Source organism: Pelodiscus sinensis, chromosome 22 (genome assembly GCF_049634645.1).
Source record: "Pelodiscus sinensis isolate JC-2024 chromosome 22, ASM4963464v1, whole genome shotgun sequence".
NCBI classification, from domain to species: Eukaryota; Metazoa; Chordata; order Testudines; family Trionychidae; genus Pelodiscus; species Pelodiscus sinensis.
In genome coordinates, this window is record NC_134732.1 from 18,486,269 (window position 1) to 18,513,969 (window position 27,701).

Consider the following 27,701-nt stretch of genomic DNA (forward strand, 5'->3'; position numbering starts at 1 on the left):
TTTCACACAATCAGCTTCAGATCCAGCAACGAGATAATGGATTAGGATAGCTGCTCCCAGTGTTTTCGCTGCATTACTGAGCTTCTTTCAATGAGGAGCAAAGAGCTGGGTGAAATGATGGGGCCGTTTCTCATGGCAAGGAAGGGACGGACGCGCCATGGCTGGAGTCCTTCTGAATGAGAATGGGGTTCTAGAATGTTCTGCAGGAAGCAATGCTGTACTTGGGAGGGACTGAATGAGACGATTCAGTGACTCTTTTTAGGGTTAGCATATTTGAACTTTCAAAAAAGAGGAGGTGTCCAGTTTTCACCCGTACAGTTCAGGATTCAGGTCCCCAGTCCGGTAAAAAAAACCCAGAAAAGACATGTGAAATGTCCGGTATATCCTGTTTCCCTCAGATGGAAGCCCAGCTGGGCCATTTAAAGGCGCAACAGTTTTTTTTGGTTTTGTTTTGTTTTTTGCTCAACAACTTTGGTTTCCCATTTTTTGTTTTGTTTTTTTTCCCTCAACCAACTTTGCCATGTTCGGGATTTTTGTTGAAAGCATCTGGCAAGTCTACCCTGGAGAGGGAATGTATCTGTATCAGTATCTACCAACTCATGTTATATTCATGTGTTATAATTATATAACACATTTTCCATTTCTAAAGCTTGATTTCTGTGTTCAGAAAGATTAGCTAATGCAATTAGCTACCGAATTTGCTGCTTTCCTAGGTTATTGCCGCTCAGACGGTGTGTGCTGCATTTCAATAGAGAGTGGTGCGAATGACAATAATCAGTAACAACCCACGGGGGCTACGTCTACACTGTAGGCTTCTTGCGCAAGAACTTTTTGTAGAAGAGCTCTTCTGCAAAAAGTTCTTGCACAAGCACGCGTCTACACTGCCATATGCTTTTGCACAAGAGAGCATCCACACTGCCACACTCTTGTGCAAGAAAGCTCTAATGGCCGTTCATAGAATGGCCATCAGAGCACCTGTGCTTTTTCTGATAGGGGTTTCTTGCACAGGAAACCCCTGTTGTCTGTCCACACATGCCTTTTTGTGCAAGAGCTCTTGCGTAAAAGGCTTATTCCTCGTAGAAAGAGGAATAACTCTTGTGCAAAAAGCCCTGTCTTCTATCTACTGTACTTTTTCTTGCACAAAAATGCGCTTGTAGTTTTTGCGCAAAAATGGCCGGGTTTGCACAAAACCTACAGTGTAGATGTAGCCTTAGTGTTTTTCATCTTCAGAACCCTTTTCAGATCTCAGCTAAGTCATGGTCCTGACATCTTTGTGAGAGAGAAAGATTACCTTCCTGGCATAGATTTGGGGAACTGAGGCAGAAAACTTAAGTGAGAAGCCCTTGGTCCCCAGGGCAAACGTGTCAAAGTAAAAACCAGAACGTAGAAGAGAGCCTCTCTCCCAAGTCTGAATGCAGACGACCAGACCATGCCTCTCTGGAGGGGAATAGTATCTTTCAGTCACGTCTGCAGCATCCCATGCTACCTTGGCAAATTAAGATGTTAGGGTCCAAGAGAGGTGGGGGGAAGCCAGCTTTCTGGAGACAGAGAACGTGGGACTGTGCTGAGAACACCTCTGTCAGCAAAGTGGGAATGCACACTCCAGTGAGGCCTTCACATCTGGGTAGGTCGTGCCACGTGGCTGGCAGTGTTACCGCCGCAGTGGGGAAGAAGGGTTGGCGTGCTCTGCATTCCCTCAGAGTCCCCTTGCAAAAAGGCCTTTCTTGATCTGTGGGAGGTCTGGCGGCTGCTCTGGCACTTTCCTGCTGACGTCTTGGGATGACAGCCAGGTAGGGAGGACTGGACAACAAGGGCTGTTGCTCTAGCTTTCCCTATATAATTAAAGGCTTTGCTTTCCAGAGCTGTTTTGTCCTTGGATGTGGTGTGGACAGCTTGGGAGGCTTTCCCTTCCCCCCAGTGTGTGTGTGTGACTCAGGGCTGGACAGTGTGCACTCAAAGGTTCCCATCAGCCAGCTTTTGATCTTCAGATCTCACATGGTGGCTTTTCCCTCTCCAAAGGCCGCAAGGTAGCATGGTGGGGGTGGGGGAAAGCTGGGGTTTGCCTTTCTGTTGTTCTGTAAGCAGTGGTGACTCATTGTCCCGTCTAAAGACAGTGCTAAAGCAGGGGTGGGGAACCTTTTTTGGGTCAGGGGCCCACGACCCACAGAACAATCAGTTGGGGGCCACACCAAAGTGAGAAGCAAAACAAACAAACAGAAACCCCCCACCTCATTGATGTGGCCCCTGACTGAGAAGCAGAAAGACACTTCCCCACATTCCCTTTACACACCAGACTCAGTGTGGGGGACCCCCTGGGCTAGTAGATTTAGTGGGCACGCTAGGCTCTGGGGGGGAGCTAGCCCACCCCATGCGAAAGGGACAAGGCTGCTCAATGCAGAGCACACACATGGCAAGGTAGGGTTGAAATTCAGATGAGCCTGGGATGAGGTGGATGTGTTTTTTGGGTGGAGTGTTTTGCGTGTCCACAACACATGACATGAAAGCCCTTGACCACACAGTTAGGACTCGGATGAAAAAAGAAACTCCCTTTCAGTGTCAAGGGGGTGACCACGAGGAGAAGGACATGAGTAAGGAGAAGGATTGTCCTGAGGTGAAAGCACAACTGCTGAGATTCTGGGACACAGTTCCTAGCTCTGCCACTGACTTCCTATGCAACCTTGGTCAAGTCACTTTCTCTCTCCCTGATTCAATGCCCCAGCAATAAAATGGGAATAACAGTGCTGCCTTCCTGTGTGTGCCTTGTCTATTTAGGTGCTCAGCAGTATGGGGTAAGGGCTGTCTCTTACTTGGTGTACATAGCTTCTAGCATGACTGGGGTTTGATCTCAGCTGAAGCCTTTAGGTAGTACTGTAATAATAATAAGGGGCCATCAAAGTGGAAATTCAGCAGCTGAAAAACCCTTTCTGACCTCTTTGGAAATTAAGCCCACAAAGGTTGGACTGTCTGGGCAGCATGCTTTAAAATAATTACCTTCTCTTTTTTCTCTGGGATTCCCACATCTTGCCACCCAGCAGCCATCTTTTCTCCCCCTATCCCAGCACAGAACCATTTCCTTCAGCTGTGTCCAGTCCCCTCCTTTGCTCTTTACTGCAAGTTCCTTAACCATTTAGTTTCTTTCCAAGAGAGGGGTTCTTTGCAGCTGCCCAAACTCTGGTCAAGAGCATATCTGGGGGTGAGGGGTACCTGGAGAAACCTCTTCAGATTCTGCTCCAAAACTTGTCTGCAGAAACACACATGCCTGGTCCAGCTTTTCTGGGGCCAAGAGAACTGTACAGCGGCTTCTCTCAGAACTAATGCTTGCTTTCTTCCTCAGTTGGGTTCCGGACACCTGAGACCCCACTGGCCACGGGTTAAGTCAAAGAGAGTCTGGGGTCAATATTCCTTTTGATTTTGAAGCCTACTGATCCTCACAGCTCCCCACATCTCAGAGTTTTAACGTCCCATCCCAGAGCTGAAAACCACAGACTTATATGGTCTCCCTTCTTCTTGGTTTGTACCTGCAGCTGTGCAGGAGGAGAGGCAGCGAGGGAAGGACCGAAATGAGAACGAGGTGGAGTCGACAAGTAGCGCCAATGAGGACATGCCCGTGGAGAAGATCTTGGAAGCCGAACTCGCAGTTGAGCCAAAGACAGAGACTTACATTGAGGCAAATATGGGCTTGACTCCTAGCTCGGTAAGAAATGCCTACCCCTTTTCCCTGCGTGCTAATGCCACCTCTGTTTGGGGGACTGCAGTGGAGCCAATGGGTGGTAAGACCTTGAATGTTGACACTGCAGACAAGCATGGTTAAGGGGAAGGGTAGCCTGGGGTGCTGGAACATCAGGAGAGCAGTATTCTAGTCCCAATTCTGCCACACTTTTTGTGAGCCTCAGTTTCCCCATCTATAAAATGGGCATTTCCCTTCCTCCTAGAGGTGTTATGAAGTTAGAATCTTGCATGCCGGTCATATGCCAGTGGTGAAGTGCAGTGGAAAGTTGCTACCTTTCCCCTTAACTATAGTAGGTATTTGTTATGCTGGCTACCGTACAAACAATGGAGTGAAAGCTTCCCTTTGAAAAGCTGGCAATCAGATTAACCCTAGAAACATACCCTTTTATCGCTGAAATGCAAAAACAGCGTAGCTGCTAAACTGCAGTTTTTCAAACACCGCAAATCTGAAACACTTTTAAGATCCATGACACATACACCCCCTCTCTCTGTGTTCTAATTTGTCTGGACACAGAGAAATGATTCAGCCCCTGTTAAAGGTTTGGACTCTAGTAGGATCCTTTCTGAATAGCAGATGCCCCAGGGCCATAAATAATCCACTTACAGCTCCACCATTCCCATTGAAGAGACCTGTTTTGTAAAGAGCATTTCTTTTTTCAGTTAGGTAGGTGTTCTCAGCTTATAACCACTATGGCTTTATAGTTTCTGAATTCCTACTCCTCTGAGAATAGCAGCAATAAGGGAGTAGCAGCAATAGGGAGGGTTCCCCCCTCAGCTTGAGCAAATTTATAATTCATTAGACTCACTAGGTGTGGTGAGTGACTGAACCCCATGGGAACACTGGGTTGCTGGAGGACTGGGAAGTCTCCAAGTAGAAGCAACTTGTTGGGGGGAGGGGAGAAATAGTTGTCATTTTACTTTTTTACCCGTGTTGTTTGAGCTGAAATCAGTCATGCATATTGAGTTCACAGCCTTTCTTGTGAAAAAAGGTCCCTGACACAGAAAAGGCAGCCATATGGAATGGCTTGAGAAACAAACAAACAAAAATGGGATTTCCCTGCCGTGAATGGTTTCTTCCTTGGGGGAGGGGCTAAGAACTTTATAAAGTCCAAATGGTGACCTACTTATTCACAGTCTTGCAGGTAGTCAAGTGGGAAGTGTAGGTTTCTTAGGTCCCTGTGTAGCAAGGCTCACAGGGCAATTACTGTAGATTATTTGTATGTAACCTGAATGACAAATTTGAGATCTTTGCTATAATACATTGTAGTTATGTTGGTGCCAATGCTGAACATTCACACTCATGCAGCAGGCCCTGAAATCGTATGATTTTTTTTAAAGTAAGCTAACAAATGTGGGGGAATTTGGGGGTTTGAGCCTTTGAATTTCCCTTGGGTCACACTTTTCTAGCTTTTCTCTATAATTATCAGGGCTACACACTTGTGTGTGTTTAATGAAGAATGAGCTTGTCATGTACTAGCACGACTCTAGTTTCTGGAGCATTAAGAGCCACATCATGTATTGTGAGGTTTGTGCTGAAGTCACGAGAGCTAGCAATGCTGCAGCTGTGTTAATCATCTTGCCTAATATTATTAAGGAGTTGAGAATTTGGTTCTGACTCAAATGACACTGAGTTTGTGCTCCACTTAAGAGAATAAAAAACAGGGTGAAATGCTAAAGGAAGAAGAAATTATAAGAAAACTGTAGTAATAAATACATACATTGCATATACACCATTCATTTGAGCCAGTCTAGCATTGTGAGAGAAACTATTTCTGTTTCCTAGTAGAAAACACAGGCTGCCTATTAGTTGGAGAAACATTTTTAGTTGTTTGGTTTTTTTGGTTTGGTTTTTAATTAATGTCTCCTTTTGGATACAGCCCAAGTTTAAAAAGTCAGAAGAGAAGATGAGACCTCCTGCTAGTGGCACACACCCAAATTAAGTGGGGTTGGTTTGGAAAACTGTGCTGGCTGAGCTTTGCCTGGCCTGGATCCTCCCACAGCTGAATGTAGTAAAGAGCCACTGGCTCTCATCATTAACATGAGTAACTTTGGTGCCACTGCTAGCTTGAGGCTCTTGTAGGGCAGAGCCAATGCATAGCGACATGTTTGCAGAATGCATGTGGTCTTCTACTAAGGAAGTCTTTTGTTCTTCTACTCATTCTCCTCCACACCTTCCTCATTATGTGGATGTTATCGTGCACAAGAGTTCTTGCACAAGAACCCACCAGTGTAGACATAGCCTAAGATTGTAATTGCCGTTGTAGTTTATTGTGCTTGGTTCTTACACACAAGGAACTGCCTACTTTATTTGTCTGAGCCCTATGCATTCCTGTGATGTGGCATGAAATGCAGCAGCCCATGAGCTGTGTGCATTAGCACTACAATGGGATGGCAATAATATGTGGAAATACCTTCTTATTCTGTAGCGCCTTTCCCAGTGACCCCTATACCTTGTACTGGATACCTGTGGGAAGCGTGCACTGAAATGCAGCCACTTCTGGGGAGGGGCATGGCAGTTCAAACATACATTACAGAACAACAGCCAGGGATGAGACTAGAAGGGTGGTGAAGCACTGGAATGGGTTACCTAGGGATGGGGTGGAATCTCCATCTTAGAGGTTTTTAAGTTTCGGCTTGACAAAGCCCTGGCTGGGTTGATTTAGTTTGGGTTGGTCCTGCCGTGGGCAGGGGGCTGGACTTGATGACCTCCTGAGGTCTCTTCCAGCTCTGTGATGCTATGAAAGAGGGGGTACCCGGTCTGGTGGTACTTCAGAAAATCACAGAGGAAGCTTCCAGCATATGAACTGCTTTGTGGGCTTGTATCTGATAGGTGAGTGTCGTGGTGCAGGAAACATTAAGGGTGCAGGAGCTGAGCTTGCCTGTCCTCCTCCCACCCCCACACACACCTGCTTATGCACCTCACTGCCTCATCCTGGGGTCGTACCTAGGATTGCCAACACTCCTGGACTGGACAGACCGGACACCGTTGCTACAAATGGTGTATGATCCAGGAGAGCCGGCAACCTTGCTACTGCTAGAGGCAGCTGCAGAGCCGGCAGGACCCCAAGTGGCAGTGCAGCCCGCAAGAGTGGGGGAAGCCTGAGGGGTGCTGAAGCCGGCGGGACCCTGGAGGGGCCACCTAGAGGCTGAGACTGGTGGGGCTGGGTGTGGAGAAGCCAGGTGGAAAACCTGTCGGAGCTGCAGCACACCCCTCCCCCCCTACATCCCTACTTCCCATGCCTGTGGCTCAGTGATCCACCAAACACGGGGCTTCGTTTGACCCATCCGTGCTTGTGTTCCATCCCCATCAAGCCAGAGGGGCTTCCCCGCCGGCAGGCGCTGGCGCGCGGTGCCTCCGTTACTGACGGTGCCTCTGATCCTAGACGTCTCTGTCGGTGATCAGCATTAAAAATACTTTGCGGGAGTTGTAGCCGGAGTTGCGCCGACTTGAAAACAAACCCCAGAGAGCTAAAATAAATGGCTTCATCTGGCACTGTCTCTCCTCTTGCCTCTTGTAGGAAATTGAAAGCTGGTTCCTGCATAATTCAGCGCACATTACGGTGAACAAGGATGCGTGTTGCATCTAAATAGAGGCGGGAGGCTTGTTGAAATGTCCTGTTGTTGTCGAGCGGCTCCTGTCAATGGAGTGACATTTGTAGCGGGTTTAGCAGATGTATGAGATCAGTGGCTAAGCGCTGATGAGGCAACCGGGTGGATAGAGAGGCGGGTCTGCCTTCCCCCTCCCCCGGAGAGCTGTCGTGATGGAAAGGCACACAGAGTCAGTGCCTAATAGATACAGGCTAAAATACAAGCTGGTTTCTGTTAGCCCCGTGTGCTACACCCAGCGCTGCCGCTTGGAATTCTCGGGCGGAATGGAATCAGATGTGATTCCAAGGACTTTCTCCTGGGTCGCCCCGGACTGGGATGGCGAAAACAAGGCCCTGTCTGAATGAACCTCTCCAGCAACCTCCCTGCCTATAACCAGATCTTTCCCGCTGTAAACCGATTGGGCGACAGCTGTGTGCCTGCGACCCTTCTGTAGGCTGTGGCTATCCTCTCCCGGGGCTGTGCAGGGATCTGTCGTCTCCAGGGCCTACCCAATCCTGTGTAGACAGGGAAATCTCGGAGGTGGGACCTCAGCATTGCTTTCCAAGCAGACAGCCAGGGAGGAGCGTCAGGGAATTCGCTCCATGCCTGGCCCGCCCAAAGAATGTGAGCACACGAGCGAGACCTATGGAGGAGCTCTGTAGGCCGTGAAAAGATCTAAAGTTTCCACTGGCAGGGGCACGCTGGGGAGAGGCTACGCTGGGCTTCCCAGGGATTGAGGGAAATGAGGCCAAGCGTTGTCTGTCTGTTGGCCCACACCAGCATTTGCGCTGAACGTTGGCTGCAGGGAAGAGACGTTGGCAGTCCAGAGCCTCCTGGGTGGCAGGAGACAGCGGGCCGGGAAGGGGAATCTTAGCTGTAAGGAAACACGCCGTTGCCTCACGTTGCACTTGCCTTTCCCGAGCAGAAGGGCTTCCCGCGTACGTTGCACACGCGCTCGGGGTTGTGGCTTAAAACCGCTGCCCTGAAAACACCTGCTCGAAGAACGCTCGTGCCCCAGGGCGGCTATTCAGGGATTGTGGGGAGCTGCTAATTGGGAGGCTGAGCAGTTTCAGTGATTTCACATGGCCCCGGGTTTTCAACGGTCTCGGTTTCACGTGGCCTCCCGGAACACCGAGCAGCACGGGGCTACGTTCGTTGTGGGATTCTCTTGAGGCCTGCACCTCGCGCCACCAGAGCAGCGTCATGGCGCCTGTTCCTAGAGCCGCGCTGGGTCCCATCTGTAGGTAGCTGATCCCCTCCAGCAGCTTGGTAATTAGAAGCTGGGATTAAGGCCTCTTTACTGACATGTGAAAAGGAGGAATTTTATCTCACTCCTCTCCCTTCATGTCACTGCCCTTCCATGTCCGTCTGTTGACCCCCCTGGCTAGGCTTCTGCAGACCTCAGATGGCTTCTTGGGCCCCAAAGGGGGACGCTTATAACTGTGATGAGCCTGACCCTCAGCAGCTCTTGTTTGGCATTTGAAGGAAAGTGTGGAGTCACTGTTTTCTGGAAGATGCTTGCACATTCCTCTCTTTCCAGCAGGATCAGGTGCCGGGCTGTCCTTTCGTTCTGTCATGCGCTGGTGCTTTGCCCTTCCCATTGACTGCGAGGCCTAGGAATGACTTGTCGTGAACGAGGAACCTTTCCAAAGCCTCTCAACAGCTTGTTTTTCGGAGGCAGGCCAGGCTGCTTTACCCGTGGCTCTTCTCAAGCTACAGTGATTAAAATGAGGCCAGTAAATGCAGCAGCTGTTCCCGGAACAGAGACGGGGGGTATAATTAAAGCACGGTGGATGGATTATCAGTCAGCGGCAGGCCTATGCCTTCTCTCTGTGGCTTGTAGGATGGCTGGGCAGAATCCTGACCTGGATGTTGTCTCTGAGGGCATAAGCCCTCCAGCCGTGGCCTCCTCTGAGGAATTTTAAACGGAGCACTGCACTGTGAGTGCAAAACATGCTGCTTTTAAAGAATTACCAAAGCCCTGTCCAGGCAGTGAGGCCTAACTGGTAACTTAACACACTGCTCTTTTCGGGAGGCCTTTTCCTTCGGGATCCTGGCAGTCCACTCAAAAGCAAAGCAAAATGCAAACCTTCCCTGCGGTATGGATTTCTTGTCGAATACACGTTTTAATGCCTCGCCCAATGTAAGCAAACAGGATCATTGGTCCCCCGTTGGAGCATGTAAACAGTCTCCTATCAGCGCATGCCCCGTTAGGTCAACCAACCATCCCTCACCCATGCACGGTGGCAGGACAGACTCCTGGGTTCTAGTCCCAATTCAGCTCCCGTCTCGCAGAGTGAGCAAGTGCCGAAGGGCCGGGCTTTCATTCTTGTTGTTGAAGTGTTTGGGTGCCTCACTTGAAGCATCTTTTCTTCTTATTATTTTTTTAAATGGAGCACCCCCAAATCTGTGGCCTCTTTTGAATACTGCAGCCTTTGGCTTCTCCCTCCTCTGGCTCTCCCGCCTGTAAAACAAGGATTATCCTGCCCTAGCTCCCAAGGGGTGGATTGTAAGGCTTGACGTTGCTGATGTGAGTATAACCCTTTGGGACTTCAGGCAAACTGCTTGTCTCGCTGTCCCTGCGTGTCTCAATCTGCAGACTGTGCTGAAAGCTGATCTTTAGGATAAAGTCATTATTTTTCCAAGAGAGAAGAGATCAGAAGGGGCCAAACCCTGCACCTGGCTTGGGCCAACTGTGTGGGGGCTGTAGGGGAGAACTTGAATATCTCCTTCGCTCCCTTCCCTCTCCTTGTCGCTCTTTTCAGACTGACATCTGCAAGGCAGAGTTGACAGTAGGGTCCTTCGCAGGATCCATGTCTACCTTTGGGTCTAGCCGAGGAAACAGAGACCTGATTCCCAGGTACCCTCGTGCCCTTTTCCTCAAGAGGAGAAGAAGAGAGAAAACTCCTAAGCAGAGATTCCCAGCTTCTTAGCGAGAGCATTAAAACCCAGCCCAACCCCCAGCCCTCTCTGAAAGCAGCAGGTGAAAATATTTTGGAGCCTGGTCTCCAAGCCCTTGCCAAATGCTTGTTATTTTTAAGTAGTGAGGATTTGAGCTATTGGCTACCTAAGCAAAAAATGAACATTTCCTTTTACGTGGCGGTGGAACAATCTAGGCAGGCACTTTCAGGAGCAATGTGGCAACACCTTTCTCAGAACAAGGTAAGGTGGTAGAGAGTGGGGGGTTTCTCTGAGCCATCTCATAAAACGGGGAGAGAAAAGGAGGCTATTTTTCAACATTTCAATCAGAGCTTCTTCAAAAACAGGCTTTTCTCTGCTGTTTATTCCCCTTTTGAATGTTTAATGCAGATTCTGGGTAAAATGCAGGCAGTGTAAACATGAAAGGGAAAAATTTAGGGCCTTAACCTCAGAATCTCATTTTTACTCATTTTTACAGCTCTGTTCTTCCTTCAGTTTCTTTACCTTCCCTCTGCAGACTCATTCACTCGTCTCTGGAGTAGCAACTTGTCTCCAACGCTGCCCAACCTCCTTGGGTGCTGATATTAGGAGCACAATTCCCATCTTATTCACTGTGTGGTCTTTAAACATCCTAGTTCCCTTCTTAACAGTCTTTTCCTGTCCCAGTCTACTGCAATGTTCAGGGAAATACCACACTGACAAAGGGATATATTACATCCTCCCTTCACTGGTTTTTTGTCTCCCTTACAGTCATGGATTCGGTTCCTCACTCTCTATATGCAACTTCTCATGGACATTCAGGATTATCTGGCCATGTGTGATCACTGTTACAGTAGTAAAAACAAGTAATCAATTGTTGAATATATGTACTTAGATTTCCAGAAAGCCTTTGATAAGGTCCCTCTCGAAAGGCTCTTAAGCAAAGTAAGCTGTTATGGGATAAGAGGAAAAATCCTTTCATGGACTGATAAGTGATTAAAAGATAGAAGACAAAGGGTAGGAATAAATGGTCAGTTTTCAGAATGGAGAGCAGTAACTACAGGATGAACCTCTCTAGTCTGGCACACTTGGGACATGACTGGTGCTGAACAAGAAAATCTGCCGAACCACCGAAAGTCAACATTATCTAGCAGTATGACCAACACTTCCACTGCTTACTGGGCTTTGAGAAGACATTTAGGGGTAAATTAGAGCTAAATAACAGCACAGAACACTGAGAGCCAGGCCTGGTGGCTGTGGACAAACTTTATGGGACTGTGGGAAACTTTGCCACACTCGTAATATGTGGACATCCAGCTAACAAAAATCATGGCAGATCACGGATGCTGTCAGTGCAGGGAATGCCAGGCTAGAGAACTTCAACCTGTAGTGAACCCTATTCAACATATTCATAAATGATCTGGGAAAAAGGGTTAAACAGAATGAGGTGGCAAACTTTGCAGCTGATACCCAACTACTCAAGATAGTTAAGTCCAACGCAGACTGTAAAGAACTTCAAAAAGATGTCACAAAACTAGGTAACTGGGCAACAAAACAGCAGATTAATATCAGTGTTGATAATTGCAAAGTACTGCATATTAGGAAACATAATTCCAAGTATATGTATAAAATGATGGGCACTAAATTAGCTCTTACCACACAAGAGAAAGATCTTGGAATCATTGTGGGTAGTTCTCTGAAAACATCCACTCAGTGGGCAGCAGCAGTCAAAAAAGCAAACAGAATGTTAGAAATCATTAGAAAAAGGGGTAGAGAATAAGACAGAGAATCTCTTATTGCTTCTGTATAAATCCATGGTATGCCTACATCTTCAATACTGTCTGCAGATGTGGTCACCTCCGCTCAAAAAAAGATAACTTGGCACTCAAAAAAATTCAGAAAAGGGCAATAAAATTTATTAGGGATATGGAACAGCTGCTATATGAGGAGAGATTAATAAGATTGGGACTTTTCAGCTTAGAAAAGAGGAGAGTAAGAGGGCTTGTGATAGAGGTCTATAAAATAATGACTGGTATGGAGAAAGTAAATAAGGAGAAGTTATGTACTTACTCCCATAACACAAGAACTAAGGGCCACCAAATGAAATTCATAGGTAGCAGGTTTAAAACAAACAAAAGGCAGGATTTCTTCACACAGTGCACAGTCAACCTGTGGAACTCCTTGCTAGAGGATGTTGTGAAGGCCAGGTCTTAAAGAGGGTTCAAAAAAGAGCTAGATAAATTCATGGAGGATAGGTCCATCAATGGCTCTTAGCCAGGATGTGCAGGAATGGTGTCCCTAACCTCTGTTTGTCAGGGACTGGAAATGGGTGACAGGAGATGGATCACTTGATGATTACCTGTTCTGTTCATTCCCTCTAGGGCACAGGCCCAGTGTGGCCATTCTTATGTCAGCTATCCACCACACAGACATCCAGGTTGGGCTGTATAGTCATATAGTAGAACTGGTGCAAGAGCCTACAAGCATTGGACCAACCACACCTGTGTTGAATTTCTGCTCCACTTTCATTAAAAGGCCTTCTCTATTACTCAGTGACATCACCAGGGGAGAGGGGGTCGGCAACCTCCATGGATCACGGGGCGAGGTGAGGGGGCCCCTCTATGCTCCCAGACTAGGCAGAGCCTCAGGTTTCCATCCAGGTTTCCTCAGAGCGGCATGGCAATTTAAAAGGCTTGGGGTTCTGATTGTCTGGGGGCCCTGAGGTCCTTTGAATCACCGAGGCACCTGCTCTCTTTGCTCCTCCCCCCCATTAGCCTGCCTGGGCATCCCCGTGTGTATAAACGTCAGTCGTACATACAGCTTATATCAGTGGTCCCCAACCTTTAGAGGCTCCCGGGCGCCTGGGGGATGGGGCCACTCACGCGCTGGGTGCCCGAAGGGTGGGGGCCACTCATGCGCCGGGCACCCAGGGGCCGGGGCCGCGGCTGCGCGTCCGGGGGCACGTCAGGGGACGGGGATGCTTTTGCACCCGGTGCCAGCATGTGCCCCAGGGCTGGGGCCGCCCGAGCGCCTTGTGCCATGGGCCTGGGGCAGGCGCTGCTGCCCGAGCCACGCGCCTGGGGCCGGCACTGGCGCCACTCGAGCGCTGCGCGCCTGAGCGCCCGCATATGCCCTGGGGCTGGGGCCGCCTGAGCGCCGCGCACCCGGCACCGGTGCATGTCGTGCACCTGGGGCCGGCGTTTCCCGCGCACCGGGGGGCGGGGCCGGCGCTTCCCGTGTGCCACGCACCGGGGGGCAGGGCCGGCCCAGGTTGTTGGCGGGTGCACAGAAATGCCCCGGCGGGCTCCATGGCGCCTGCGGGCACCGCGTTGGGGACCACTGGCTTATATAAACAACTGCCCTGCTGTGTACACGAAGACATTCCTGCCCCAAGGAGCTTATACTTGTGGGTCTATACTGGTCTGGATACAAGTACCTTTGCGTAGCACCTGGCTCTACAGGAACCCCATTGATTTTGGTGGGATGAACCATGGTGGGATGAACCATGGTACAAAATTCTTGTCAGCACAAATAAATGGATCGTGAGCTGAGCCACCGAGTTCAGAGGTTTAGTTCAGGGGTTCCCAAAATGAGTCACAGCCCCATTTTAATAGGGCCACTAAGGCTGGTGCTGGCCCTAGGTCCCAGCAAGTCTGAAGACCAAGCCCCATCAGCTAGGGCTAAGGTTACACCCCCCTACCCCACCCCACCCAGGGAAGAAGCCCTTGGGCTCTACTTCGCTTCCTCACCCCCCTTCCCCGGCCTGGGAGGGTGAGGTTCAGGGGAGGGGGGGGGGGAGGTGTAGTAAATGTTGTCATGAGGCCATTAAATGTCACCTGATTACCCTTGTGTGGAACTCAAAGACTTTCTCTCGACCGATACAAACTGTGCACCACAGGCAGGGAACAGGAGAGATCGAGATGTCACCAAGCCCTGAGGTCCCTGCGGTGGCAGAGCATTCAGTGAGATGTGCCCAGATGATCCCCGCAGGCAATTCACATCCCAAGGTGAAAAGCCCCATGGTCCTAGCCCATCTGAACTCGGAGGGGGAATTCCTTCCGGCTCCCAAATCTGTCCATCAACATGCCGCTGAGCATGTGAGCAAGGCATGTCAGCCAGAGACAAAGAGAGAGAACTTTCTGTACCACCTCAGAACCTTGAACCAACCTGCTGGGGTCCCACCTCTAGCAATAGGCAATTTCTGATGCTTCAGACAGAAAAGGGGGGGGGGGACCCAACACATCACCAGCAAACCTCTGGTCAGTTGTGAAAAAAATTCCTTCTTTATCCCTGAACATAGTGGTTAATGGTGGCAGAATCGGTCTCAAAATGGAAAGCAAACACCAAAGTCTGTCTGATGTATAAACTGCACCAGATTCGTGTGATTTTCCCATGAGCTCCAAAGGAAATAATTAAGGACACATACTCCAGTTTTGTGCAGTGTTTTAAGGACATCGAGGGAACCAATTGCTCTAAGTAAAAGGTGTGGCTACTAAATGGAGATGAATGGTGCTAGGTATGTATAGACAGACACGCACATATTTTTAGAGGAATGGTAGTGTGTGCATATATCTTTATAGATAGACATACACGATCAGAGCTGTAAAAGAAATAGTGGACAATTTTTTTTCTTACTTTTTCTCGAGGGTTGGATAGTCTCATCCAATTTGTAATCACAATCCCACTTGAGCTGTTAGCAGTTCCTTTAAACAGGGATTTGGTCTGTTTAGGCTGCCTGTCCAACTAACGAGCAGATGGTTTTTGTTATTGGGTAGGCTTTCAAGGGAAAGGTTTTTTTTTTCTCTTGCATTAGTGCCCCCATTGTTGTGTTTCGGTGAATTACGGCATTCTGACACTTGGAACGTGTGAACTGTTCCATCCCCTGCAGGAGGAATCTGGGAGAAGAAGCCTTTTTCTTTCCTCTTTCTTTTTGTGTCTGCTTGGTACAGGCAATGATTCTGAAACCCAAGCAGCACCAGTTCAAGCAGGTGGACAACTTGCAGCCTGTCTAGTTTTAGGTGTGGCCCGTGAGACATTTTACCTCTGCCCATGCACAGGCTTGCCAGATTCCCTGGTTTCCATTTGCTTAGGTTTTTTCCTACCAGTATTACTAAAGTGACATGCATGTAAAGCCAGGGCGCGTGAAGTGAGGTGCAGCTGATTGCTCACAACATTGACTGTGAGAGCCAGGCGCTCCCTCTGCATCCAGTCAAAGCGCTGCACATTTTGAATACTGCATACTGATGTGGTCTTCTCAACTCAAAAAAGTTATACTGGCATTAGAAAAGGTTCCGAGAAGGGCAACTAAAATGATGAAGGGTTTGGAACAGGTCCCATATGAGGAGAGATTAAAGAGACTAGGACTTCTCAGCTTGGAAAAGAGGAGACTAAGGGGGGATATGATCGAGGTCTATAAAATCATGAGTGATGTGGAGAAGGTGAATAAGGAAAAGTTATTTACAGGCAGTCCCCGGGTTACATGGATCCGACTTACATCGGATCCCTACTTACAAACGGGGTGAGGCAACCCCGCACTAGCTGCTTCCCCCCAGCAGACCAGGGAGACGCGAAGCTAGCGCCCCCCCAGCAGACCAGGGAGACGCGGAGCGGCTTTTCTCAGCAGACACCTCAGCTTGAGAATAAAGGACTGAGGGAAGTGAGGTGTGGGAGAATAAAACTGAGCTATGGAGAAATGTTTGGCTAGAATTTCCCCTACAATATGTACCAGTTCCGACTTACATACAAATTCAACTTAAGAACAAACCTACAGTCCCTATCTTGTACGTAACCCGGGGACTGCCTGTACTTGTTCCCATAATATAAGAACTAGGGGGTCACCAAATGAAATTAATGGGTAGCGGATTTAAAACAAACAAAAGGAAGTTCTTCTTCACACAGCGCACAGTCAGCCTGCGGAACTCCTTGCCTGAGGAGGCTGTGAAGGCTAGGACTATAACAGGGTTTAAAAGAGAACTAGATAAATTCAGGGAGGTTGAATTCATTCATGGCTATTAGCCAATATGGGTAAGGAATGGTGTCCCTAGCTTCTGTTTGTCAGAGGAGGGAGATGGATGGCAGGAGAGAGATGGCTTGATCATTACCTGTTCTGTTCACCCCCTCTGGGGCAACTGACATTGGCCACTGTCGGCAGACAGGATACTGGGCCTGATGGACCTTTGGTCTGACCTAGCATGGCCATTCTTATGTTCTTATGTTATGTATGGTTCAGTCAGCATCCTCCCCCACAAATTCTAGGAACTCAAGCACAGTTAGCAGAACCAACCATATCCCGGGAGACCCTCTTAGTTACAACAGTCTTGCAGCGACAGAAATGGAGCTCACCATGCAGCCCACTCACAAGCCTAGGCTGCCCTTTGCTAAGCTCGAGTCTGGTATTGAGAGGCAGCATGGTCTATCTGGTGGACAAGACACCGGGCTGGACGTCAGAACGCTGCTGATGGCTTGTCTTGCACAAGTCATGCATCTTTCTCGTCCTCATCTTTCCCTCCCGCTCTTGGTCTGTCTTGTCTGCTTAGACAGAGATCTCTTCAGGCCTGTCTCTCACTGGGTGTAGATACGATGCTTAAGATATGGGACCATCATCTGCATTGCCCCCTAGGGGTGTGATTGTAATGCAGGTTGTAAGTATGAAGATGTGAGAGGCTTCGGGTGTGTCTACACAGCACCCATACCTTGAAATAAGCTTTGCAGTTTGTGTTACTCAATTTGCATAGCTTATTTCGGGTTAATTTCGAAATAACTTACTTCGTCACTTGGCGCTGGCTACATAGCACCAAATTTTGAAATAAAGCACTATTCCGAAATATATTTCAAAATAACGGGCTGCTTCAATAGACGCGGAATAGCTATTTTGGGATATTTCCAGTATCCTGAAATAGCTCCACAGTGTAGACATGGCCTTTGAGACCAGAGACACTGGTCTAGAAGACCAGTGTTTCTCAACCTTTTTTTGCTCATGGCTCCCTTCTGAGCCTCGTTTACCTCTCTGGCCCCCCTCATAGCTGCTGTTAGTTGGAAAAAAAGGTCCATAATTTACCTAATGTTCTGGTTTTTCCACGTGGCCCCCTAGAGGTAGGGCGTGGCCCCTGGGGAGCTATATGGCCCATGGTTGAGAACCACTGCTCTAGACAGCCACGCCTAAGCTTTCAGAATTTGATAGGTGGCTTTGAAGGGTTCTCTCAGGCCAGCTTGCTCAGCACCCACAGGACAAAGCCAATTTGGCTGATCTTAGGCTCAGGCAATATCTCATGCCTATTCCGAATTTCCAGGTCTCTGTGTAATGGGATATCAGTAGTACAGTAGGTGGAATCTATATCCGGAGTGGCCAGAGATGAATCCATTAACTCTCAGTGTCAGAACGGCTCGTTTTGTGTGGACAGGTGGCCACGTTCCATTTTTCAGCTGGTGTGTTGCCTTAAACTTCCTCCTTTAAGGCAAATATTAAATGTTTTGCTTTGCCACCCCACAGCCTGGCACTACACTGTGGTAGTGAGGTGCCTAGCCTGGGGTCCTAAATAGCCAGACCCACGAGTCTTCATCTTGAGTCACTCTACTGCAGCGTAGTGAGCTGTGAGAGACTTGATCTTGCTCCTCAGCTTCCTCAGAAAGGATCTTCTCTGGTCCCTGTTCATCGTCCTGTGCTCCATTGTTCTGCCTCATTGTAAGTCTTTTTTCTTTGCAGCCTAATGACCCGGTAACCAACATATGCCAAGCAGCAGACAAACAGCTCTTCACCTTGGTGGAATGGGCAAAGCGAATTCCCCATTTTTCAGAACTGCCCTTGGATGACCAAGTCATCTTACTCAGAGCAGGTAAGAGGGATCTTAGCACGGGAACTTAGGAGGAGGATCCCACCCGGGCTAGCTGGCGTGGTGGGATGCTTTGCCAAAGACAAATGTTACGCAGCTACCAGCTGACGGCTACTAGTGACTCCCACCTTTTAGTCACCAATGATTCATTTGCCACGAAGGACTCACACATACAGAATGGGAAGCGACTGTCTAGGTAGGAGTCACGAGCGTGACACTGTTGCAAAAAAAGCAAATATGATTCTGGGATGCATTCACAGGAGTGTTGTGAGCAAGACACGAAAAGTCATTTTTCCACTCTACTCGGTGCTGATGAGGCCCCAGTTGGAGTATTGTGTCCAGTTCTGGGCACCACATTTCAAGAAAGATGTGGAGAAACTGGAGAAGGTCCAGAGAAGAGCAACAAAAATGATTAAAGGTCTAGAAAACATGAGCTGTGAGGGAAGACTGAAAGAATTGTATTTCTTTAGTTTGGAAAAGAAGAGACTGAGAGGGGACATGAGAGCAGCTTTCAAATACCTAAAAAGGTGTTACGAGAAGGAGGGAGAAAAATTGTTCTCTTTGACCTCTGATGATAGGACAAAAGACAATGGGCTTAAATTGCAGCACGGGAGGTTTAGGTTGGACATTAGGAAAAACTTCTTAACTGTCAGGGTGGTTAAACACTGGAATCAATTGCCTAGGGAGGTTGTGGAATCTGTTACTAGAGATATTTAAGAGCCGGTTGGATAGACATCGACCAGGGATGATCTAGATCAGGGATGAGCAATAATTTTTAAAGGGGACCACTTCACAAATTTCTGAAGTAGCCCCGGGCCGCCTTAGAAGGGCCGGGGCCTCAGCTGGAAGGGGCGGGGCTCTCCCACCCACAGACCGTTGGTTTTCCTAGAGGTGGGGGTGCATATGAAGTTTCCCTCTTCTCCACCCTCAGCACATAGAGAGGATGTTGCAGCAGGAGGAGATCTCATGTGCCTCTCCTTCCCCCAGGCCAATCAGGCCTCTCTAGCCACTGTGCACCCTTGGCGGGGAGAGGCTTGGTGGACTCTCCTGTCCCCAGTTCTCGATTGGCCTGGGGCTGGGGGAGTGGCAGGGTGGCCGCGGGCCAGATCCACTGGCTTGGCAGGCCGGATCCGGCCCTTGGAGGTCCCTTTGCCCACCCCTGATGTAGATGGAGCTTGGTCTTGCTTAGGGATGTAATAGTGTAGTCGATTAATGGATAAGCAAAAGCTTATAGGTTAATGCTATAGACAACACACATTCCCCCACCCCTACCAGTACATTTTTTAGCAGGCTGGTCAGCAGCCTGGCTTAGTCCTGGCTTACGCCTTGTACGGGACCTACCTCTGTTGTGGCTCTGCATTTAAAGTGTATTAGGAGCCAGGCAGTCAGGCAGCCCAGCTCAGTTCCAGCTCATGCCAGGTCCAGAAGCTCAGCCTGCAGGCATCCCATACTGCTGCCTCTGGATCAGAGGCAGCAGCACGGGGTGATAAGCATCTGGTTCACGAGGGGAGCTGGTTTTTAAACTGGCTCCCCTCATGGACCATCTCCCTCCTGGCACCCTGCTGCTTCTGATACATACCCCATGCACTGGGACTATAGAATAGATGAGTAACCAATATGAATTCATGAGGTTAATCGACTATTCAATTAACCGATATTTAACATCCGTAGTCCTGTTGTGAGGGCAGGGGACTGGACTTGATGATCTCACGAGGTCCCTTCTACTTCTAGTGTTCTAGGATTCTCTGATTTAAAAACCAGTAAGAAATGAATCTCTGAGCCTGCTCCATAGTGTTGAGCTAGCTGCCAGTTAGCCCAAGAATCACTGGGTCATCTTTTCTGTGTGTGTGTGTGTGTGCGCGCGCACATGCGCACCCACTCAGCACTCCCTCTCCAGGTCCTGCCCCTTCACCCAAACTCCTGCCCCAACTCTTCCTGCGCCTGCACCACCCTACTCCTCCCTTTCCCCCCCAAGCCTCGGTTCCCACCTTGCCTCTTTCCACTCCCTTCCCAGAGCTCACTGAATCCTCCCTCTCCCTCCCAGAGCCTCTTTGCTTGATTTCACAGACATAAAATGTGTGATCAGAATTACAAACAGACGTGGGGGGGGGGGGGATTCCCATCCTTTCCCACCCACAAAGATAAAAACAGTTCTTCAGAATCCATTCCGAATTGCCTCTCCCTGCTGAGGAACTCATGGGGGAGGGCAAAAAGCAGGGAGTTGTTAAAAGATGCCTTCTCCTCCTGGATGGATTTCAGACCGAAGGCTGGAAGGTATACACCGAACTGCAAGCGGTGAGAATCCCAAACGAAACCTTGACAGGGGCAGGTTTGGGCAGGAGACTGTTTGCATAGCTCTGATCGTGGGATAAGGTAAATATAGCAGATGGAAAAGGTGTTGGCTTGTCATCACAGAGCATTTTGCCTGCCTGTTCCAAGTGGATGGATACATTATCATATTAAAATCGCCTTCAGCAAGTGGCAAAGTTGATATTAAGGAAGAAATTGGAAAAGAAAAACACTTTGAAATGCCACTAAAACTTCTAGCTCTGTACTTCACCATTAGTACTCTTTGGGAAGTCAGAAATCGAGGTGCTGTTAGAGGAATGGTGAATTACAGCACTGCGTGGGGTCCTGTTAATGGTTAAGGCACTGGACTGCGACTTGAGAGATCGGGTTTCAGTTTCTGGGTCTGTTGCAGACTGTCCTTGGGCAGGTCACTAAGACTCATGTTTTTAAAGGTATTTTAGTACTAAGCTCCCTTTGAAATTGGTCTCCGTGCTTCCGTTACCCATCTGTAAAATGGAGATAAAAATGCTTCCTTTGTTTGCCTTGCCTACTTACATTGTAAATTACCTAAGGTGGGGCTTGTCTTTGTGTATGTACAGTGCCTTGCACAGCGGGACTCCATCTCTACTGGGGCGCCTTGGTGCTACCAGGTATATATTATAATAATACTAACAGCATCCCGGAGAACAGTGGTACCAGTTCCTCATTCTGAGCAGAAAGTGCAATAGATGGGGGCAGGGGAAGCATCAGAATGGAATGCATTAGATCAGGCCTGGGCAAAATACGGCCCATGGGCCGCATCTGGCCCACCAAGCCACCAGATCCGGCCTGCGGATGCTACAGTGAGCCCAGGCAGGCTCCCCGCCTGCCTCGCCCCACCTGCACGCCACTAAGAAACAGAGCTGCGGCGTGGTTTCACTTTAAAAACGGAGCCCAGATGGGAAGGGGGAAGCTTTAGGAGTTGTTCTCACCCCCAGTATAATCCCGCTGGCCAGCTTCTGGCCAGAAACTGGCCAATGGGAGCTGCCTGTTTCAATAAGAGGCAGCCACGAAGCACAAGGGGCTCCTAGTTATTCACAGAGCACATGGCTGCAGCGTATGCGGGGCGGAGCAGGCAGGGGGGCTGATTCAGGAATGGGCTGCTGGCTGGTAAGTCTCCTGGCAGACCTTGCCTCTGGCAACCCAGCCCTTCCCTTCCCCAACCTTGTTCCCCCCTACTCCACATACCCAAATCCTCTGCCCTCCCTCCTGTACCCATACCTCCTCCCAGTCGAGCACCCCAATTCCTGCCCCCGATCACAGTCTCCTTCTGCCCAACCTCACAACCCAAATCCCTGCACCCTCTCTTGTGCCCCCGTTCCCTGCTCTAGGTCACAATCCAACCCCATGCACCCAACTCCAGTGCCGCAGGTCACAACTGCCTCCTTCACCCAAATTCCCTCCCTTCCCCCAAGCTCCCTTCTGTACCCAGCCTCCATCCCAGACCCTGCACCTCCTCCATTAACAACTTTCCAAATTCTTGGAGTGGCCCCCAATCAAAAATTATTGCCCACCCCTGCATTAGGTCTTTCATCCTTAAAGAATGGTTTTACATCTTGGGTAAATGCAATAGGATCAGGATTGAGAATGTGAGAGCTGGGGACGAAAGCATTCTCAGCCGCAGGGACCCACCGACGGACCAGACTGTCAGAGAAGATTATGCACGTTCGGAGTCTGCTTGTCTTTAGGAAAGATTGCAAACACCTTCTTCTTGAGAACTCTGCTCCACGAGAGCGGGAATGAGTCGCCACACATCAGCCAACCGCAAACAGCTGAAAAGAGAATCTCAAGCAGTTTTTACCCCCCGAAGGGAGAAGAGCCAGTGACACCATGAAGTACATGAGGAGATGTTTGTGGGGGCTGTTGGGATGTAAAAATCCATTTAAGCCAGTTAATTATTGAACTGTAATTATGTAACTGGTAAAATGTGCGGCTGGGATCGGGCCAGTCTGCCACGGGTGAGGACCTGCTCTTGCCGACCGGGGTTCAGCCACGCCGTGGGGACGAGAAAGGCTCCCTCCACTTGGCCCTGCGATTAACCGGTTACTGGGTAAGCATTCTGGCAAGACTAATGCTTATTGGATAACCAGTACCCAGTCACCCCTAATGTGATTTTTGCATGGCAGATGATTAGATACTCTGATGCTGGATGTCAGGATAAAATCCAGGGATAAGGACTAGTGGGATGTTTTTTTACAGAGGTGCATTTCCAGAGTTATCAGATTCCCTAATTCCCCATCCCTCCCCTCCTCAGTTTTCTTCTTTGAAAAGCCCGCAGAATTTGTACCCTTTCTTGCCCTGGAATAACCCTAATTTCGAGGCTTCCCTGTAGTGTGGACACGCTAGTTTGAATTTGTTAAATTGGGAGTTAAGTCAAATTTACTAATTTTGAAATAGTTTCCTAGTGTAGACATGGCCTGAGTGATGGTCTAAGAGGGATTGCCACTCTCATGCTAAATTTGTAGACCAAATAATATCTTGTGGCAATGAGTTCCACAGTTTAATGACACATCTAAAAAATATTTCCTTTTTTTCACTTTTGAATTTCTCACCTTTTTATTTCATTGGCATTTAATTGGATTGCCACAGTAAGTAATCAGTTTCATCTGTTGGTTACCGCAGTTGTCTGGGAATCCGGACTCTTTGGTTCTCTTCCTAGGCCTGCCCCTCACTAAGATCTAAGGCAAGTCCTGTAACCTCTTCTTTGTGGTCCAGCTGATGCATCTATAATAATGCTTCCCCTAATTTCCATGAGTGTTGGTAGGATTAGCATTTGTAAAGCACTCGCAGGGTGCTGCAAAAATCATAGAGGAAAATGATCGAATCCAAACAGTAAACTAAGAACATAAGAACGGCCAGACTGAGTCAGACTAACTGTCCATCTAGCCCAGTATCCTGTCTGCTGACAGTGGCCAGCACCAGATGCCCCAGAGGGAGGGATCACAACAGCTAATCATCACATAATTCCTTTCCTGTCACCCATTCCCAGACAAACAGAGGCTAGGGACACTATTCCTACCCATCCTGGCTAATGGCCATTGATGGACCTAACCTCCATAAATCTATCTACCTCTTTTTTTAACCCTGTTGAAGTTCTAGCCTTCACCACACCCTCTGGAAGCAGTAAAATATATTCTGTTTTTTGAAAAAATAATCATGGCAATGTATCTCAGTTTTGTAGAACCCAAATTTAGAACCTGAAGTACTTGCTGCTGTCTCATTTCAGCTATATACTGGTGTAACTCAGGAGTGACTCCTTCAAAGCTAAAGGCTTGTACGTGTGATCAGCATTAGATCCATTTTCTGTGAAGATTCTTTCCCTCCCACCACATTTCTTTGCAGTCCATCTGTATTGACTTTTCTGGTTCAAACTCTTAATTCTCTATGGCAGCCTTATACAATTTACCAGCTTGGGTGAGACAAATTTTACAAGGGCTGCTCCAAGAGGCAAGACCAGAGGCAGCCATCAACTCTATAGCACCGTAGCAATATAGACTCCATCATTGATCTGATCTTTATCATTGTGTGAACGTCTCCTAAACATGTGCCAAAAAGGTTGGTTCTACTGAGAAAGGCAGAGCGCCAGAACCCTGGAACGGCAGCACCAGGAACAGCTCCAACAGAGAATCAAAATCCAAGTGTCTCTTTCAAGTGGGGCCTCGGATAACCTCCCTAAAGTCTTTTAACTAGTGGCTTTATCTATTATTGAGTGCAGAGAGCGGCCTGCTGAGAACAGCTGCCTATGAAATATTTAAGTATTAAAATTTAGCTAAGAGCGTCGGTCGGCTTCATCCAGGCCTCCTCTGTGGCAAAATTAAATGGAACTTGCGGCTTCAGAAGAGCAGGCGGTAGGCAGGCCCTCAATCAGCCATGCCATGTAATCCTGAATCATTTAAAATCCACCCTCTTAGAACTTTCTCAAGGGGGAGGAAAAAAAAATGCACGTTTTTTTAACCTGCTTTCATGTTGTTGTTTTGCCTTTCCAAGTTTGAAGTCGCAGTTGAGATGATTGAGGTAACCTGAGGTGGCCCTGAAGCTTAGACACTGGGCGGGCCAGAGGTCTAAGGCAGGTTCTCTGTTTGCTGTATAGGGCATGAGGATTGGCTCATTGGGTGCATCTAGACTACGTTCTTTCGAAAGGAGATATGCAAATTGGGTGCTAATTTGCATATCTTCTGATCGCTTTTTTGAAAGCTTTTTTTTTTTTTTCGAAAAAGAAAGCAGTTTAGATGCAGTTCTTTCAAAAAAGGGGTGGGTTTTTTTTTCAAAAGAACCGCATCTAAACTGCCTTCTTTTTCAGAAAAAATGCTTTTGAAAAAGCGATCAGAAGAAGATATGCAAATTAGCACCAAATTTGCATATCTCCTTTCAAAAGAAGAACATAGTCTAGATCTACCCACAATGACTTTTGGAGATGCTGTGAGTTTATATGCTGGCCTCTCCACTCTCAGGTGCCTAAGTTCACGCTACAAGTCTTGAGTTTGCTTACAGCGAGAGGAAAGCCTAGAGAGATGGGACAGTCTTATGATAAAGCCGTGGGGATTCAGGCGATCTAGATTCTTATGGGATCCTAGGATGTATCTGGAGAGAGATTTCCAGTCGAGCTGGGGAAGCAGCAATGCCATAGCATGAGACACTGCTCAGACCTCTGGAAGATGGTGAAAGTTCTGGTCGCCGATGTTCAACAAGGTTGAATTCGGACAGGAACCAGTTCAGAGATGGGCCACTAGCAGGATCAAGCGAAAGGAGGTCTCATCTCACGAGAAGAGACTGAAAGCGCTTGGCTTGGTTAGCCTTGCAAAAAGAAGGCTGAGAAGGGGTCTCTATAAATGCATGGTGAGAGAAGAGCTACACAACAGTGTTGGCACCAGAACAAATGGGGATGAACTGGCTATGGATAAATTCAGGCAGGGAGTAAGATGGGTTCAAACCATTGGAGGAGTGGAGGTCTAGAACAGTCTCCAACAGAGGCTGGGAGGGCAAGAACTCTTAACTCATCCAAGTTGGGTTATAACCCAAGACCGCCCAACAGTAGGGCAGTAGACTTGATGACCCAGATGGTTCCTTCTAGCTCCATGTTCCTAATGCCCAGTTCTTCCACAGATTTCTTGTGTGATGTTGGGTAAACCACATAATCTGTGTGCTGGGATAATACCACTTTATTTTTCCTCATTCTTTGTTTTGTTTGTTTAGATTGCAAGCTCTTTGGGCAGGCACCGTGTCTTAATATGTGCATGTATTCTAGTGCGCTTAACTGGACACCTCCCGTTGATTGCATCCACCAGGTGCTAAAGAAAAATAAATTCGGCAGATTATCTGACATTTCTCCCTCTTTGAAATAACAATGCAGATGTCGACTGATCTTCCAAATTGATCACACCTTTTCAGGCATGGTGTCCAGGCTTTCAGGCATAAGGGCCAGGACTGGACTAGCATGGGAGGTGCAGAGCCATAGGGGAAAATGACAGTGACTGGCAAGGTGCAGTTAGTTGTGACTGAGATGCTTTGGCATAGCTGTGTAGTCCTGCTAAGGACTGGCCTAGCAGCGAGGCTGTAAGCCAGAACTGAATTTCACTATTTAAAGCTGTGTGCAAAGTCTGGATCTGGAATGGCAGAGGATCAGGATAGGACGTGATGTGGCTACACAGAGGAAGTTCACGTGACACCTTCCAGAGGGATCCTACCGATTCTCCACCCACTGCAGAAGTTCACACACAGCTGTAAAGAATTGTTAATGCATGTTCCCTATTCCGGCCTCCCTATCTTGCCTGTGTTCCCTCTTGTGGTATGTAATGTCACAAAGTCCTCTGGAGCTGCCAGCTCCTTCCCTGTAATTAGTCAAATAAATGTTCTCTTAATTGGGGTGGAAAGATCCTCTAGCTACTTAGAAAGCGTGGACTTTATCCCTTGTATGTAATTCTAATGGCATGCTTTGCTCCTACCCCTTAATTGCAAAAGTGTGTAAGTATGACAACCCCTAACCAAGCGACTCCCCAGCATACTTGGACCTATTATTGCTGATATAAATCGCAGCCACCAGCAGAAGTTGTTTTCTCCATGACATTGCTCAGCAATGCCTTCTACAAAATGGAGGGGTTAGTAGAGAAAATTTTCTTCTGTGGCTATCTTGCTTTTCCATCTTGACAACATGTTGCTGCAGTTCATCTGGATACCAACACTGGGCAATGCACGCCTCTCTTTGGAAATGGGCATATCTACGGGTTAGCGTGTAAAGTTACGGTGAACATTTGGAGGGGGGGCTAGAATTTGAGTCCCCAGCTTTCACCAGTTTGCAGCTCTGTCAGATGAAGGAATCAAATACTTTGCACATCTCCAGCACCTTTCCCACTCTCTTTGTGAGACAGGACAGTGTAGTGAGCCCGGTTTTACAGATGGAAAAACAGAGGCACACAAGATTAACTGACTTATCCAAGGTCACACAGCAAGTCAGTGGCAGAGCCAAGCAATTGCAACACAGCCCTGGCTCTCTGCTTGATGCACTCTACCGATGTGTGCCTTGGAAATATCAAAGGTGGTTAGGAAAAGATGGGTCTGCTTGTAGAGCAGTGTTCCCTATAAATTTGTTCTGTCCATGTGTAGAATAAATGTTGTTATGTGCACTAAGGCAGGTGCAGGTGTGCACCACCAGTAGAAACATGCTTTAGGCAGTGGGTGCTCTATGTGCTCTGCTAATCTTCTGGGCAGCATTTGAATCTCTCCTGGGTGGCCAACAAAGTGCTTGGTTTATAGAGAACAGTGACAAGAGATTCTGGAATTTTGATATTCTGATGAAAATTTGGGGATTTTTTATTATGAAACCCCCGCCCCTCATGCACACACACATTTTTTAACTAGCTTTAGCTACCTCCTTAACGTCAAAGCACAGAAGGTATGACATATATACCTTCGCAGACGCCTGACTTCCAGTGACAATTTCCAATCAGACACCCGCCTAAGCTTTAAAGAAACAAAACCACATGGAAAACGTTATTCAATTGCCAACATCTGGTGGCCCTAGTGATGAACCAGGAGGCCCCATTGCACCAGGCCCTGCACAAATGCAAAGCAAAGAACAGCGCGGTGCCCTGTGGCACTTGAACATGTTTTGGGGCATAAGCAGGCGTGGGCAAAGGCTCACCTTGTCTTGCCTACAGAAGCTGATGCCCAAATAAATGTGTTAGTCTTTGAAGTGCCCCAGGACTCCTCGTTGCTTTTGCAGACACAAACGAACAAGGCGACCCCTCTGAGACTTGTCACAAAGCAAAGAGACGGTGCCTGCCCTGAAGCGCTTTCCAGTCTAAGTAGAAGAAACAGACGCGCCCCCCAGCC

At 48.3% G+C, this 27,701-nt stretch overlaps 1 protein-coding gene across 7 annotated transcripts in view; it reads left to right on the plus strand.

The window, feature by feature from the left end:
• The window catches only part of RXRA (retinoid X receptor alpha), a 293,911-nt gene that overhangs the window by 243,350 nt on the left and 22,860 nt on the right, over positions 1–27,701 (plus strand). For all 7 annotated transcript variants that reach the window (XM_075905236.1, XM_075905238.1, XM_075905237.1 and 4 more), the window contains 2 exons: positions 3,525–3,694; positions 17,918–18,047. In XM_075905236.1, coding sequence (XP_075761351.1) covers positions 3,525–3,694; positions 17,918–18,047 — 300 coding nt within the window. The remainder of the gene's footprint in view (positions 1–3,524; positions 3,695–17,917; positions 18,048–27,701) is intronic.